General features: G+C 39.2%; 1 protein-coding gene across 1 annotated transcript; it reads right to left on the bottom strand.

Annotated features, from left to right (window-relative positions):
• Positions 1–61: 61 nt before the first annotated feature.
• On the bottom strand, positions 62–17,140 carry ABCG5 (ATP binding cassette subfamily G member 5). The gene is made up of 13 exons (XM_058834310.1): positions 16,847–17,140; positions 16,135–16,256; positions 15,558–15,694; positions 15,246–15,344; positions 14,140–14,272; positions 12,649–12,788; positions 11,262–11,391; positions 8,481–8,694; positions 8,022–8,227; positions 7,074–7,212; positions 3,901–4,086; positions 2,144–2,256; positions 62–1,003 (listed from the first exon to the last, which is right to left on the bottom strand). Exons 1-13 carry the CDS (start codon positions 16,966–16,968, stop codon positions 807–809), a joined length of 1,938 nt encoding a protein of 645 aa, XP_058690293.1. The 5' UTR covers positions 16,969–17,140; the 3' UTR covers positions 62–806.
• Between the last annotated feature and the right edge of the window lie 136 nt (positions 17,141–17,276).

Here is a 17,276-nt window from a genome sequence, read left to right as displayed (position 1 = left end):
GAGTAATTTCCAAGATGAAAATGACATTGCTTCTGACAAACAACTTCTATACTTTTTCTCTAGTTAAATTGACATTTTATTAAATAAAACCAAAACATTATTAAACAAACATTTTTTTTCCTAGTAATTCATAAACTGCTTCCAAAACAAGATTCAAACTTGACAGTGAAAAGAAATAATTGATATAAATAACCTGTCTTTACTGATTTACCATCATTTACAAGGCAAAAACAAGTTGGGTAACTTTGATTTCTGATACTTCTTCAAGATCCTGTACTCATCAGTTGTATAGTGTGTATAAGATTAAAGTGGAGTGATTTCTAGATTCTGTCTTTACACGTATTTGGTTGTTTCCTTTCTACAGATTCTTCAACTGATATCAAAACAAGGCGTAAGACCGAAAATACAGTTCCAGAAATGAGATTTACTAGTAGTTGGACCCCTCTGCTTATTAGTAGTGGTTAAAAAACAAAATAATGGGGGAAAAAAATAGAGCACCATAGCTACGTTGTTAAAAATTGCCAGCAATACCTGACTAAATTAAATCAGAAAGCCCTTTAAGAAAATGAAATACTGTTGATTATAGCTGATCTGAAAATCAGCCAGAGAAGAGGGGTGGGGAATACCAAAATCATGACTCATTCACACTCCTAAGAGAACACTGGTTTTCAAGATGAAACCAAACACGAGAAGATGAATGTGCTTTTATATGTGTAATCATTTATATTTTATCTAAAGTCCAACAATATAAGCCTTTGACCATAATAAAGATACTAGGATTAGAGACTGTTGGAATTGCTACTTTTTCATTGTCTGTCAATAATTCTCTCCCGTAATTTGAAGCTTAGAATTGCAATAATGGCAAGTACTGGTATAAAAGCATAGAGTATGAGGAAATCCACTGTGAACCGGGACAATGCCCCAGGGTAGTTTTTTTCAATGAACCGGATGCCTTGGGAGAAAACACACGCGGCGTTATTTGCAGTGGAACTGTTGGCTCCATCTGTCAAAAGAAACAAACAATTTCTTTAGTAGGTAAATCAGTAAAATTAAAACTCAAGACTCCAGTCTCTAGCTCATGTCTTGAATACACCTCTTCCTTGTATCACTTCCATGAAGAACCATACCCACAGGAGTATTTCTCACCACTGTGGAATAAAACCAGACAAGCCCTATGTTTATGTGGTTAATCCATGGCATTTTTTTGAAGGGAAGAACAAAGGGTCACTAAGCTCTCTCTTTGGTTCATGCCAAACAAAGATTTATGGCTTTTCAGACACATATCTGGACTAGCATCAAGAAGCAAATTGCCCCATGTAGTTAGACTTGCAGTGTTCATATGTGTTGAGGGTTCCAAAATGCAAGAAATGGTGACTGTCTGAAGGACACATTAAAAATGAGGTGTTCGTCGGTACTAATAGTGTCTTGGATTCGTTTTCTAACAGTCGTTGATCTTGTAATAAAGAGGTGCAGGAGAGATTATTAGATAAAAAATATGTAGCCTTGGAGAGGAACACAGACACCTGGCTACAACACCCCAAATATCTTAGGGTAGGTCCAAAGCTGTAATTTTTATACCCCACTAGTGTGTATTAGCTACTAACCCTGCCAACCTCATTGATTCTCCTGTTTTGCAAGTTCTCGTGTTCACAGCCACCAAAGCACAGCCTGAGAGACCCAAGCTGCTTGATAAATACCATGAAAACACATTTGAACTGAAGCCTCTCTAGTATTAGAAGAGATACCTGGTCAGCTGTTTGTTACCTCTCAATATTCCTTCCACTGATGTTTGATCTTAGATTGTGCAATTCTCTTGATGCTCTATTTGTGTAACATTGCTCAAAAAAATTTCCAGCCTGTAATAAACTTTAAACTTAGCTTCCAAAATTCCTCCAAAGAGGGGATAAGAGAACAGGTGAAAAAGAGAAAGATGAAGAACTGCAAGAATGAGAAATGGTTGGAACAAAAGAATCAAATTCTGCTCTAGCTTGCTGATGTGGCATTATAGTCTTTACTAATTAGCAAGTTCTTTTTAGCAACTCAGAAGTTACCTTTATTTTATCAGCATACATGTACATAGAAGGAAAACCAGCACCAACATCTCATTAAAATTATTTACAGTGGACTTTTTTTGAACACTCACCACATGTGAAGTTTAAGCCATAAAATTCATTGACTACAAGGACTTCACTGCTGTATTTTTGAAACGTAAGAAAACTGAGTAGTTTGAAAGGTGTTGGCATTTCTTCAATGGTCCTTAAAAAACAGAGAAGTTAAGCTGGCTTTTGCTACATACCAAGAGCTCCCAAATGAAAACAAACTCTCCTTGTTTGTAACCTGTTAGAGAAACAGTTCTTGCCTCTACCTGTAGGGTTTTCAAACAAAGTCCAATTTTAGGGCTAAGTGATGAGACAACCATGAAGGCTGTCCCTGCCTTTGGTGCAGTGTCACAACATTCAGCCCCGACTTGTTTATGGACAGTCACAAAGAATTCTATGGTTGTTTGCTGTTCACATGGCAGTGATAAACTGAAAATGACAAGACCCAATATAAACCTTACTTGCTAAAATGTGTTGTTTTCAAAGTAAGAAACCACCCCTCCCTCCATCTTCAAAACCATGTAAGACTGAATAGCAATTCATTGACACAATAATAAAGCAAAAATGAAGCAAAAATAATGAGAAGAAACATTCAACAAATTCAGGAAATTTCAGCATCTAAAATACTTCAATACTTATAATTCAACAACAACAACAAAAATAACTGGAAAAAAAACCCCAGCAACCTAAGTCTCAATGCTATTTTTAATGCCCATCATTGCTTATGAATATTAAACAAAAATATTAATAATATTAATGAGCAATGTCTGTGCTGTAAAATAAGGTTAGAAACCACTTTAATGCTTTTAAGTTATCATTAAGGCATTAGACTATGATAGCAGGAATAAATGTCTTGTCACTATAAAGACACATCTTTCTGAAATTAGGCAGGAACCAAATAATTAGACATTAACCTAGCTTTATATCATAAGTATGAACTGAGATCTACTTTAAAGAGACAAAGCATAATCAACTTTGTGAAGATTCAGATGGTTTTCTTGAGGACAACACCATCTGTTGTTAGGAGTACTTCATTTTCTTGGGAGGGTCTCTCAGGTAAGCATATCCTACTTGCTCAACATCTTAGGAAAACTACTTTTAACAATTACACATTTATTCTGGTATGTCCCTCAAAAAACCCAGAAACTTCAGTATGGACAATACAAGGGGAAAACTGTTCAAACTTCACACAATTAAAATGCAAAACCATTTATCTGCACAGTAATAGAGCAAGTGGATCACAATCTTCCAGCATATTTACTATACTATTTAATAATTTTTTATAGATTTCAGTCTGTACGGGTAGAAAGTGCAACTGAAAAGTTTACTGGCTAAACTGGATAATAATACTAGACAGTTGATAGCCACTGCTTTTTTAAACCAGCATTACCAATGTTTAATGTCTGAAAAGTTCCAGCAGTTACTAAAATCTGTAGGAACAGGGATTTTTGGTAAGCTGCTTTAATGAGGACAGCATTTCACATCATCATGTCAGCATCAGTAAAAGAATTCGGATGAGCTGATAGATATTAATTGGTCTGTTTTATCTTCAATGCATTTACAAAAACTGGGGAAATCTTCAATATCTTTGTTGATACCTAGAGGTATTAAGTGTCTGTTTTTGTGTTTAGTACAAGGCCCATCAAGATTAGGTAGTTCTGCCTCTGAAGGAGCACAGCTGCTTTCCATTGCTTTCCATTGCTACCTGTGCATTACTGGATTTCTGCAATACTAACTGTTCTAGAAACATTTCCACAATTGTATCGTTTCAACAGTGTAATAAAGTAAGATTTTTTCCTACCTTACTAGTCCCGTTCCCACTATCACACCAGCTGAATTAAGTAGCACCACGCCACTTTGGACTATATTTGGGTCTTGAACCACACCAAGTATAACAAGTGTTAGTAGTTCACCAATCATGTGAGATGCCAGGACAACAGCAAAGAAAATTCCAAATCTGGAAGCATCAGGATACAATCCTGTAGTCCTGTACAAAGATAAGCAACAGAACAGTTAAAAAACAGTGTTTGGGTAGTAAACTTGGAAAGTCGCTTTTACCTTTGTTTCTATTTGGGTTTTTTTCAGTTGTAACTCATTAAGTGAAGAGTTTATGCCTTAATCCTTAGTATACTGTTTGGAATCTTAACACAAAGGACATCCACTTACTATCATGTTTTAAGTGCAGATACATGAGGTTTCCTCCACTTAGATTGAAGAGGGATATACAAAGATGTAATTCTTGTAGAAACACAGGCTGCATCAAGACAATCACCATGGCTTTTCAATTCCTTAAACTAACCTGCTACTTCTTGTAGAGTCTTTGCAGTGGGAGTCATTCATGTAAGTCCCATATTTGAAGAACATCTTTATGCAGGTAATTAACAGATGGGACTTGGGACTTCTGATAATGTGCAAGCACACATAAGTATGGATATACTCAAGTAAATGAAAAACTAATTGAATTCACCACCCATGTAATTCATATCACTCCAATTTCCCCCATACTCCTGCATTCTTAATGCAACATTCTGTTCTCTGTTTTCCCCTAGCTAACCCAAGGGAAAGAGTTCTTTCAATCTGTACTCAAGATTAAAAAGTTAAAGAAAACCCAGCAATTGCTTGACAAATTTAATTCAGCCTTATAGTGTATGTGACAGATGACAAAACCTTTTATTACATTGTGACACATTACTCTTTTTCCAAAATACCTCATACCAAAATTACCTCGCACTAGGTGCACACTGCATGCTTTGCTTAGCTAACAAGAAGCAATTTGACATTTAATTTTCTTTTTTTTTGTTGCTCAGTGCAAGGCCCTATGTATTTTTTTTAAATCCACCATGTTTGAATATGGTCTTAGAAGTACCAATTTTCTCACAGGCTTTCCTGGAGCATTTTTTGTAACACCAGAATAATTTATAAATAGATGGATGAACATTGACTCTTCCAGTATTAAACATTCAATGAGCTAGCAGGTATTTAGCAACTTTTAAGTACAGATTGTGCAGAAGAAACAGCTTTCCAAAGTCCTAGCAGAAAACTATCACCTCTGAGCCACTCGAATAATTTACACAGAGATATGGAGACACAGGCTAGTAAATCTGGGGTATGAATAGAAGAAAGCCTAAAAAAAAAAAAAAGAAAAAAAAACCAAAACAGCCCAAAGAGAGAATATTATAGCAATAGAATAACAATATTATGTGAACAACATTATGTGAATCAGAAGATTTCCAAGAGGTATCTCCAGGTAGGAAAATCTGCATAAACAGGACATTTACTTGATTGGAAAGGAAGCTCTCTTTGAGCTTGGCCAGACCAACTTGTGTCTGATCAGGCCAGAGTTTGGGTCTGCCTGACACAACTCTCTGACCCCACAAACAGAAACTCAAAGACAAATGGCTTGTAAGAACACATGCCAGAGGCTGCCAAAGCCTGTCAAAAGGTTAGCCCATCCAGGAAAGTTCAGTCCTGCGTAACAACTGCCAGCATTTCATTCAGAAACTGCTTGCCCTGAGAGGTCTAGGAGCATTGTGAAGTCACTTTGACACATCCCCAATGGCTTCCAAACAACCGCAGTCCTGGAAAGATATCTGTAAATATTACCCATTAACTGGAGCCTCACTATTTAACATCGACTGTGTTTGAGCCAACCATAGCACACGCACTGTCTCAGCCCATGTGGATTCCCTGTTTGTTAAGGAGTTGGGAGTGTCATTAAGCCTTCTTTCCAAATGGCTGTTTTCTCAGCACCAGTCACAAATAGAAGGTCAGCACAGCACGTAGTGGGAGCAAGAGTAATTTCTGTCTGTCTGTGAAAAAAAGGCTCCTCAGGGAGCAGGAAGTACTGAAGCAGGCAGCACTGACAGCTTGCAGAAATAAAAGCCAAGGTAGCTAAGGGGACAAAGGTGGCTACTTTTCATATCAACACCAAACTACAAAAAACCTGCCCATGCATGCAACTCCTCACACCTGGGAAGAGCATAAATCTTCCTCTCAGGGATCTTACCTTTTCATTGAGATATCAGATGGAAAGAATTAAGTAAATGCTGAGCACTGCCCCCATTGCCTACTTTAGACTAGAAGGAAGAAAAGAATAGTCATTTTTTTTTCCTGTTTTTCCAGATGGGGGAAAAATGCTACTAAAAAATTCCCTGTGCAGAAATTCTGATTCAGAAGTCCAAGCAATTTTGTATAGTTCTACTTTATATCTTTTCCATCCATCTTACTGGAAAGTAAGAGCACTAACATGCACACCTACAGCAGAATGGCTTCTGCACTTTAGGTCTTCTATGAGGTTGTATCCACTTACCATTTTTGAACAGCTCATCAGAGAACACGCATCCATGACACAATCCAAGCCTGCTCATCACTTGTACACATTTTACTACAGATTGCAACTGTCCCAGGAAAACTAAAATTAATTTTGGTGTTTAGACATCTCTCAATATAGAAAATAAAAAAGACTGATGGACAGAAATTTTGTGCTGTGGAGGGTGTAAGAAAGGGATCTAGATTTCATCACTTCCATATGCAGTAGCTAAACCCTAGTGTCCCAGGAAATTAGTTTTGTTACTGTCACATACCTACAGGTGACTTCCTCACTTTGGTTGGGGTGTTTTTTGGGATTTCTTCTGTTTGTTTTTGTTTGTTTTTTACAATTTCCTGTCTTCCTAAATGCAATGTAAAATGGAATAAACTTCCTGCTTTCAATATGACACAAGCATGATAACTGTCCCAGGTCCATTAAAATTTTCCAAGTTACCTAGGGAACTGGTAATTTAGTTACTGGGGAAGTGTTTTCAGCTCTGCCTGAAAGAGAAGGTCTAAATTTGTGTCATCTTTCCTTATGCTTTCTGTGTAATCATTTTGAGAGACAACAGCAGGAAGCCATGCCAGGAGGCTTTTTGCTGACATGTTAACTGACACTGGTAAGAAAAATAAAATGACAATCCAACAGATGGTCCAAATGCTTACCAGTATATGAAGGTGCTGAAAATGGCCACGCTGATGACACTGAAGGGCAGGAAATGGACTATATAAGCTACAAGCATTTGCCATTTCTTATATAAGCCATCTTTGCTTTCTTGGTCACTGATAGCACGTAGAGGTGGGACTGAATCAAATATATAAGAAATAAAGTAAATTACCATTAAAGAGAGAGCAAGACTTGTTGTTAGCAGAAATGATCTGAAGCACAAAGACAACGTTGAGAATGTACCACAAACATTTTGCCTAAACCACTCTGATTACTTTTTTCCCCACTATAAATGCAAAGCACGCTCCTTGCAGAATGCAAACATTGGTAACATCTTAATGAAAGAGGCCTAACTTATCAGCATGCAGAACAGCCTCCTCTTTTTGCATATACAAATCAAAGACATGAGATAAACTTTGTCACTGGCTAATTTATTGAGATGCTCTGATTTCAAGCTGATGACAGGAGTGTATGTTCCCTACATGACCAAAACAGTTTTTAGGGCTGTAAATAGAAACTACTGTTGCTTCCAGTATAGCACTTGTAAGAGAAAAGTCCTTTAAAAAAATGTAATCATCACATAATACTCATAAATCCACTTAACTGCTGTCAAAACTATTTTGTATTTCCATCCTTTCCACATGTCTGGTTTTGACCTCACTTAGATATTAACTAGACCTAGACTATGTCTTGCCTATAAAATGCTACACACAGGTAAATCTTTCACACAGTTTATAAAGCCTTCATAGACAGGTCTGTAAAAAAGAAATGCAGGGATCAGGGCATGTTCCCTTAAATTCCACTGAATTTTGTGCTTCTGTATCAACTCTGACATTACTTAGAACAGTGAAGATCCTTTAAATTACTATCTTCAAAAAATACTTTTACTTATTTAAGGCAGTGGCAACAACACCTGCTGCTGCACATAAGACAGGACAGAAACTCACACAGGGCCACAGCATTGAGCATCCCTGTGTAGGGGGGGGCACTCACGCACTGGTAGACAAGCCCCACGCGGTCTTGCACGGCTCCCTGGACCAGGTCATTCCTTAGTCTAAGAAGGGAAAAGGCTATAAACAAGCCAAACAACAGATTCTGGAGGAGACGCATGATGATGCCTATCTTATCTCTGGAGAGGTTTCTTGTTGTTCTCCTGATAAGGAAACAAAACAACAACAAAAGGCTTGTTAGCTACAACTGAACACATGTGGGTAGGGTATTAAGCTCTGAACAAGTCTTTGACACACAGTGTCCACAAAGAGCTAATATATTAATAAACGACAAGGGACAAGTATGGTGGGAGATCAAATAACCAAGGAAGTGCATCTGTACATGGAGGAGAAACCTGAACGATTAGTGGAGAAGAAAAAAAATTTCTTTAAAAATGGGCGGGAAAAAAGTCTTACCGTAAAAGAATCAATATTTGGTAAAAGCCACTGGGTGAGTCTTTGTTTTTGAATGGTACTGGTGGCAATCCCTTCATAAACTTTGTTTTTTCAATGGCTGCCAGTACTTCGCTAAAGATTTCCGAGTTTCTATAGGCTGATACAAATTCCTGAACCCTACTATAGGTTTCGAGTTCGTGTTCCTTGCTTCGGGTGTCCACAGATGTCAGATCCACTGTAAAATGACAAAGTTTTCACTTTTTAAAGTGATGTTTATACACATCACTTTCCCTTCATATCTTTTTTCCCCTTGCAACTAACTTCTTGTCTCCATTCTAAAATGTGCAAAGATGAAAAGGTCAGTTCAAAGTATTCAAGGCTTCTTTCTCCCTTCTGTTAGATGCAGCACTAATGAATTAACTGTGCAGCCACAAGAAATCTGTGTTTCGTAACCTCTGTAGGACCCTGCAGTTCAGGTCCTTGATCTAGAAATGCAAAACCTGAGCACTGTACTGGTCAGACCTTTAGCATTCTCCTTGCACAACACAGAGCTGTAGAGAGCAAGACAAAGCACCAGCAGATGAACATTTATGAAGATGAAGAGAAGACTTATCTGGTCATGTGTTTCTCAGGTTTTCAGGCAAATGCTCAGACATGGCTCCGTGGATCCCCCTTGTCCTCTGCTCGCTCCTCCATAACTATGCAACTTGATTTTTTGATTAGTGTGAACTGACACTGTAGAGACACTGCTCTTCTCTACTTGAGCTGTTAATGCATTGCTGCACTGGGTTTCACCTACCTCCTTTGCAGACATACTTCTCTTAATGTGAAGTCGGAAGATGTTCAGCTGGCCAAATTCCCCTAAGCAGGTTCAGCCCAAGCAGAAGGAAGTACTACCAACTACCGTGAAACTCAGGAAAGGTAACTACTTCACAGAGTTCGTGTTTCTTTCTAATAAGTCCACCTAAACATACTCCTGGCAACAGCAATTCTTTTGCTGCTGATGGGAAATTTGTGTGCTCCATTTTCACATGTCATACAGATCCAGTAATAGTGCTAAAGCACCTTAGAAATTTCTTTTTTCCCCAACAGCAATGAGTTAGCCAAGGTTTTGAAAACTAGTTTGTTGTTCTCAGCAATATTTGTTATTACCCAATTTTATATTACTACTCTTCTACATCTGGTAAAGTGTCTTCATCAGTTATTTATTCCTAAGGTTTCTCTCATCCTCAGATTTCAGTTTTGCAATGTTCTGTTCAACTTCAAAATACAAATTCAACAAAAGAAAGCTTTGTCCAAGATTCTTAATTTGTCCTCAAAACCTGAATTCGGCTTATGAATAGTTCCCTGGTGTTCTAAAAGCTGGAGTTCAGCATAATTGTCTTTAACGGTAAACATATCTGAAACAAAGCCTTTGCTTTTACAAACATGAACATCCGAAATGCAGAATCACTTAAAAACTTGGCCAGTGTGACTTGCTGGAAGTCACACAGGAAATGAATGGCAACTGGGTGTGCTTTAAAAGAATTGTAACACTGGCTACTAACTAGACCAACTAGCTAATGCCTACCATGCATTAGTACTTTTTATAAACATGTGACAGTTCAACAATATAATCCACACTCAATACATAGCATTTATTTTCCTCTGCTGCTGGTGTAAATGATATCAGAATCTGTCCCTTCATTCACATCAAATCACACAAAAAAAATATAAACTACCAATTTTCGAAAGACTAAATATTCTGATGATTCTTTGCTTTAATCTGTATTTTTTTCCCTTTCTTGTCACATTCAAAGGTTGACATTTGAAGAATGCAGTACTCTCTTTACCAAGCTTTTTTACAAGTGGATCTAAATCTCAAATCATCTATGCTTTTCAAGACTATTCAAATTCATGAAGGCAAAATTATCCTCACTGTCATACCAGTATTTTCAGCTTTATCCCATTCCAGCTTCATGTCAACAACCATCCTCTCTTCTCACTGAGTTTAGAATGCCATGTAGACAATAGGGAAACATTGCCTACTCTGAATGCAGCTTTTTGGATTGGTCAAATTCCCTTGTTAGTCCTCATCTAGTATTGCCAGAAATTAACCTAACATGTTGGATTTAAACAGACTTATATACATGGCTGCAATCTGTACACATGCAAATACATCCACATTCTCTTCAAACCTTTGCCTGTATGGATCAGGGACATGGATGTCCTGCAGCAAAACCAAGCCTCATTTCCAAAGTCTTCTGATGACCCTTTTTTTTAATCCTGAATTTTATCCTGCATTGGTAAAACAATACTCTCCAGCTTATGCCAACAGCTCACTATCATCTCCTGAAGTATCCACTCTGTTCCAGTAGTTCACCCCGGCATTAGCAACTCCCCAAATTTTCAGAAACTTCAAACTCAGAATTCCTGGAAACTGATGCCTCAACTCATCCCAAATTTATTCTACATCCTCCTCTCCACACAACTCTTTTCAGTTGCCTGGCATCACAGAGTCTGTAAAGGCCACAGTTTTGGAATCAAATTAATTTTCCAACATCCAGTGCACAGCCACAGGGAAATGCCATCTGGAATCCACAGGTTTCATGAAGCAGAAATTCTTTCTTTATTGGTAGCTTACACTCCTTTACTGCAAATATGGCTATTTTATGGAGTCATTAGGAATGACATGGGGTCAGCCCTCTCTTTGAGCTGAAAATAATTTAAAAGTTGGAGCAGAATTCAAACACATTTCTATCTCTGGAAAAACTTCAACATTGGGAACAAGTTGTTTTACCAAAACAACTTGGACAAACTTACCATAGAAGTCAAAAGGATTTGATTGTTCAGGACAAGAATAGCCACAGTCACTAAAAAATGTGATCATTTCCATAGGGTTCCCACAGAAAACCATTTCTCCAAAGCTCATGATGGATATTTTATCAAATAACTGTTGGGGAAAAATTAATATTTTAGCAGTATGTACAACGAATCACAGAATATGCTGACTTGGAAGGAATCCTGATGGATCATTGAGTCCAACTCCTGGCCCTGCATAAGACACCCCAAGAATCACACCATGTCTCTGAGAGCATTGTCCAAAAGTTTCCTGAACTCTGTCAGACTTGGTGTTGTGGCCACTTCCCTGAAGAGTCTGTTCCCAACCACCCTCTGTGTGAAAAATCTTTTTCTAAGATCCAACCTAAGCCTCCCCTGTCACACTTCAGGTCATTCCCTCAGGTCTTGTCACTGGTCACCACAGCGATCAGATCAGGAGTGCATTCATTCAGAGCATAGCTACTGTCTTGAGTAGAAATGCTTTGATGGGTAAAATAGTTTTGACACATTCAAACTTCCTTACTATATTTCTCCCAAAAGAAGCCTGTCCTTTCTTTCACTCTTCTTGTTGGTGGTTATGCAAAATGACACATATCTAAGCTCTAGTGGCTCTCAAAACTGTCAATGACAGCAGCAAACAGAGGCAATCCACAAAAAGAGATGTGACTTTCTGACTTCACTTCTAAAGCACCTTCACTTACTCACTGACCTCCTTCAGTGCTTAATAGCCTCAGTCTGTAAAACCCCAAAAATTGTTGGCAAGATTATCCTGAAGTGCTTAAGGACTCTGAACAACACTACTCTTCAAGTGAACATTTGCCAGGACAAAGTTCCCACCAGCTATGATCAATCCATGTTCTCAAGACACCAGGACTGCTTTCAGTCCAGAAAAGCACTGTTGCTCCCATCTGGCTCCACAACAATTTACATTGCATTCAGTCAGCCAGGGAAGAGGGGTTTTACATTCATGTGGCAGGTGGTAGGTAAGAGCAAAGTGAGAAACAGTAATGGGAAGGGAGAAATGCTCTCCCCAGCACAAACCGAAGCAAGGTAGGACTGCCTCACCACACGACCAAGGTGTACCCACATGCCTTAGCATGGCTTTTCTCAGTGGTTTTGTTTTGGGTGTTTTCACAACACAAGCGTTAGGCACACAGTCAGAGTCCATACTATTTTCACAAGGCAATGTGTGTCCCCAAGTGCCCTGTGACTGGCACAAGGCCAGAGTTGCAAAGTTCAAGAGAAGCCTCTATTTATGCAAAGGAAAAGAAAAGAGGCAGCTATACTGGATCTTGTACTTCCATCCTGAAAAGAACCTAAGTACTAAAAAGTCTGGTGGAAAAGATAGTAGTGAGTAGGCATCACCTACCTTGAAAAGCTCTGAGCGAGGCTGATGGATTGTAAGAATCACAATCCTGCCTCTGTGTGCAAGCTCTGAGAGAAGCAAGACAAGCTGGTTTGCAGTCAGGCAGTCCAGCCCTGTCGTTGGTTCATCAAGTAGCATGACCTCTGTCAAATGACAAAGAATAACTTTAAAATTCAGGTAAATGAGGAGCAAATGGCAGAGCTTCTGCCCTTAAAGCTAATTTGGCAAATAACACAGGTCTTTACAGGTGAAGTTACACACATAAAGTAGGGTATGCACAGACATTGCCATGACCTCATCTTTCAGTTTTAGTTAGTTTCAGTGGTTCAGTTTCAATGACTAGGAATAAGGACATTAAAAAATATTTCAGAGCATAATACTTCTTCTTCTAAATTCATGTGAAATCTGAAAATTACCAAACCATTTTTGATGCATACATCTATTCTAAGAACAATAATGCTAAATTTCAGCATGTACAAAATCGTAAATATAAGTGACAAAATTAACTGGAATTAAGTAGAATTTATATATTCTGAATTAAATCTATATATACACACAGAAGTTTGTTCATTTGTTATGAACAAACCAAGAATCATTAAAAATACAGCAGATGCAATTCCATAGATTGAAGCAGATATTAAAGCCTTTGCTTCATTATTTTATTGCACATGAAAGGGAAAAACTTAAGTCCACTATTTTTAGAGACATAGAACAGAAGAGGGCAGTCCAATCTTGATCAGGGTACGAGGGGATGAGAGTTTTCATTGTAGTTTTATCTACACAGAATTACTATAGTGTTTACCATAAAGTTTAGTGAGGTCCTGAGCAGCAACTACACCCCAGGAGTCACCAGTAGTCGGGATGTACCTCGCTGTACTATTTAAGCTCCTTCCTGCCTAATTTGTAGTTGTAGCACATCCATATGGCTACAAGGACTCCAGCATCCAATAAATATGTGCTGTACATTCACTCTGTGAGATTCTGACACCTTCAAGAAACTCTCTCAAAACAGACAAAATTTTTCCCATGGATAATCCTTCCATAGTTATTCAGCTTTGATTTCCTTTCACTGGAATTTTTTCAGCTCTGGAACATACATGGCACTCACACATACATAGATCAAGGGCAGCTACTCCATTACAAGGTCATTGCTTGCACATGTATGGCTCTAATGTACTCAAAAATGATAAATTAATTGGCCACAACCAATGCTTGGGAAAAGTGAATCCAGAAAGACTTAAAATATATAAATCGAAGTCTAAACTTTTGTTCAGTCCCTAAGATTTTTAAATTGTCTGCTTTCCAAGATGAACCAACAGATCAATGACAAACCACAGTTACTGCTTATTCTTTTCTGTCATCGCCAGACTGGCTTCTGCCAAAATAAAGAATACAAATAGTTTTTTATTTTAAAGTGGTTTACGAAGGCCTGTGGTAGGAGCACAAAGTGACACAGCCTTGTTTTATTTTGAAAATCCATGAAGTGGTACTTACTGGGATCTTGTAAAAGCTGCGCTGCAACCGATACCCGACGCCTCTCACCCCCAGAAATTCCTACAACATTCCGGCTTCCAATTATTTTGTCAGCAATTTGGCTAAGACTCAGCTCAGCCATAACTGCATCTACCTGAAAAATAATTACCATTTCAAAAGACTAGACACAGTCCAACTCAGATACCTGTGTGCAATGTTAAAGAACAGCAAAAAGAAAAGACATAATTTTAAGTTATAGCTTTACCAATATCCTGCTTGCATCCATTCTAGCTGGACAGTATCTGGCCTAACTTCTATTTGATTATTTTTAATTCATTATTTAAATTATTATTTTTTTAATTATTTCAATGTATTCTGAAATGAGTAAATTTTAGTTTCACTTGACATTAAGAGATAAGAGTTCAAAGATGGGACTAAAAGTTAAGGTATGGAGCATAATGTGCTACTGTGGCTTCCAAAATCAGGGAGCAGGAAGGCACATCAATTATGGGAAAGTGTGAAGTACTGAGTTGAAGACTAGGGAAGAGAGAAGACAGAAAGCAAGACCCTCTGGCCAGGAATATCCAATTTTTCTTCAACAGAATTCAAAAAGATCCCTTTAAATAAATCTGAAACACAGATTTTATCAAGAAAGTAGCTTGTAGGGGGCTTAGAGCAGCTCAGTGCTTTTCTGAGCTGTTGTGGTTAGTGAGAGATGTCCTACAGGAGACAGAGTGGTGTCAAAATCAGTTCTGCTGTCCATGAGACTTGCCAGCACACATGGCCCTAAATACCCCAGAGAACAGATTCCCCTCTGGGGAAGAGGAACTGACCTCAATATCAAGACCAGCATCTCCTGCAGTAGTAACTGCTTCAACTTTGGGTGGGAGGGTTTTGTCCCAGCATAATGGTGATGCCCTGGGGCACCAGCACAAGCCTCTTGAAGAGGTGGGACCACCAGAGAGCTTGTGTCCTACTCCTCAGCAGAGGGATCTATCCCCATTTGCAGAATGAGGATTACAAAACCTCATTAACATAAAACACAGACATGGATGGAAAGTGCTGCTGGTGAAAACACTACATAACATCCTGTATGACTTTCTGGTGGAAGACTGTAAAATACCAACCTTCTTTTTGATGGAGTTGTTGGAACATTTCTTAACAGTTAGTAAAGCTGTGTAGGTCAAAGACTCCTGTATGGTGAGAAAGCTTAACAAAGTGTCACTCTGAAAAAAAGTGCAGAGGAAGAAGAAGTTAGTCCTGTAGCATTTAAAATTTTGTCCCTCTTCATGCAAGCTTAATCACTCATACAGCTTATTAACTGATTTGTCCCAAATTTACTAGTAAAATCACATTCACATGACACTACTCCATTACACTAGCAACTTTTTTTACACAAAAGGAAGAACAGTACACAAAAAATAAATGTAGAATTCAACCTGTGGCACATAAGAGAAGCAATCTCTGAACTGTTCCCTCTTCAGCTGACGTCCATTCACATAGACTTCACCCAAGAAATTGTCTTTATGTCCCAGTCTTCCTGATATTGCATCCAGAAGTGTTGTTTTCCCAGACCCTTTCAAACAAAAGAAATTAATCAAGTGCTGAGATGAAATTTGTGATTCCAAGAGTGGCAGCCTGACTTGGATGGACACATGAAAAGTACAAAGTTGGATTATTTTTTCAATAACTTAAAAATAATAGGCCCTGAAAATGCAGCTAATTAAGGGAAAGTAAATGGGAAAACTAGAATGCAAATTAGCATTTAAATAATAAAAACTTTGCAGCAGAACATTTGAGTTTTGAAGTAACCTTGTCTGTTACTGAAGTTATAATTGTTAGTTAGCAGACAGAAGATTGAACTCTGAAAAACAAGCACCAGTTTCACAAAGCAGTAGTTAAAGTCAGCCACAATTTCATTATTTAAAACACAGACCTCAGTCACATTCATGTCATTGTGGAAGTCACCACTATTAACTGTGATTTTATTTCTTTCAAAATACTGGAACAACTTACCAGAATTTCCTAAAATCCCCATAATCTGGCCACTTTCTATGTGAAATGAAACATCCTTAAGTATTTGCCGGGTCCATTTTTTACAATATAAAGAAAAGTTCCACCATGGGCCAACACGTTCTCTTGGAAAACAAACATCAATAAAAAAATTAGAGACAGAATATGCAAACATTTTGCCTAAAGCAAGTGAATGGTTCATAGCTACTTGCATGTGGGATGGGAGCTGCAAGGATTTTAAAATATGAAAAAATAAAAATAAAAGTATTTCCCCCCTTACCCTTTCCCCTCCTAAGGCTTGTAACTTTGGAATTATCTGGAAGATAAAACGAGGTCTGAGCACATTTTTCAGAATGATTGCTAAGAAGTTTTTGGACTATAACCAAAAGGGCAAACGTGAACTGTGGCTCTATCACCTGTTCCTTTCCTTAGGGCCTCGTGTTATCCCTCTGGCAGCAGTAGGAAAAGCAGTGGGAAAGGGCACAACGTTTGGAAATCTCCTGTAAAGCACGTTTTTCAGAGGCGTGAAGGAGATATGGGGAGGCTCGGGAGGGCTCTGCCCTGCGGCGGAGAGCCCGGCGCCGTGAGGGGAGCCTGGCACCATGGCTCCTGCTGCGCTGGGCTGCGGCCGAACCCACAGCGCACAGGGCCAGCCCCGCTCCCGCAGCCCCCGGCGCCGCTGCAGGGACCCTCCACACCGCCCTCCCAGCCCTACCTGATGGTGTAGGAGACACCCTGGACGCTGATGCTGTCGGGGAGCTCCCCCGCAGCCTTCCCCTCGCCTGTGTGGCCGATGCTGCCTTTCTTCTCCAGGGTGGGAGACGCTCCGCCCGACATCCTGGGGTGCCGGGCCTCCGCAGCCTCCCTGCGTCCCTCACGCTGCTGGCCGGGTGCCTGGCACTGCCACTGCCGCCACCACCATGCCTCCCCCGGCACCACGCAGGGGCAGCTCCCGCTATCCCGGGTCAGAGCAGGTCGCTGCCCCCGGCACTTGCCACCTCAAAGAAAACAGAGAGGCTGGCTCCCTGTTCTTTTTTTTTCCAGAGAACAACTGATCAGTGATTAGCTGAAGCTGCTATCTGATGTACCTTTAGCCTGAGCTATTAGTGTCCTAGAGGTGGGGAGTATTTCCCTGTCCACGGGGT

The sequence above is a fragment of the Poecile atricapillus genome, chromosome 3 (assembly GCF_030490865.1).
Source record: "Poecile atricapillus isolate bPoeAtr1 chromosome 3, bPoeAtr1.hap1, whole genome shotgun sequence".
Classification (NCBI taxonomy): domain Eukaryota; kingdom Metazoa; phylum Chordata; class Aves; order Passeriformes; family Paridae; genus Poecile; species Poecile atricapillus.
The sequence above is the reverse complement of the archived record's forward strand: the minus strand, read 5'-3'. Positions and strand labels throughout refer to the sequence as shown.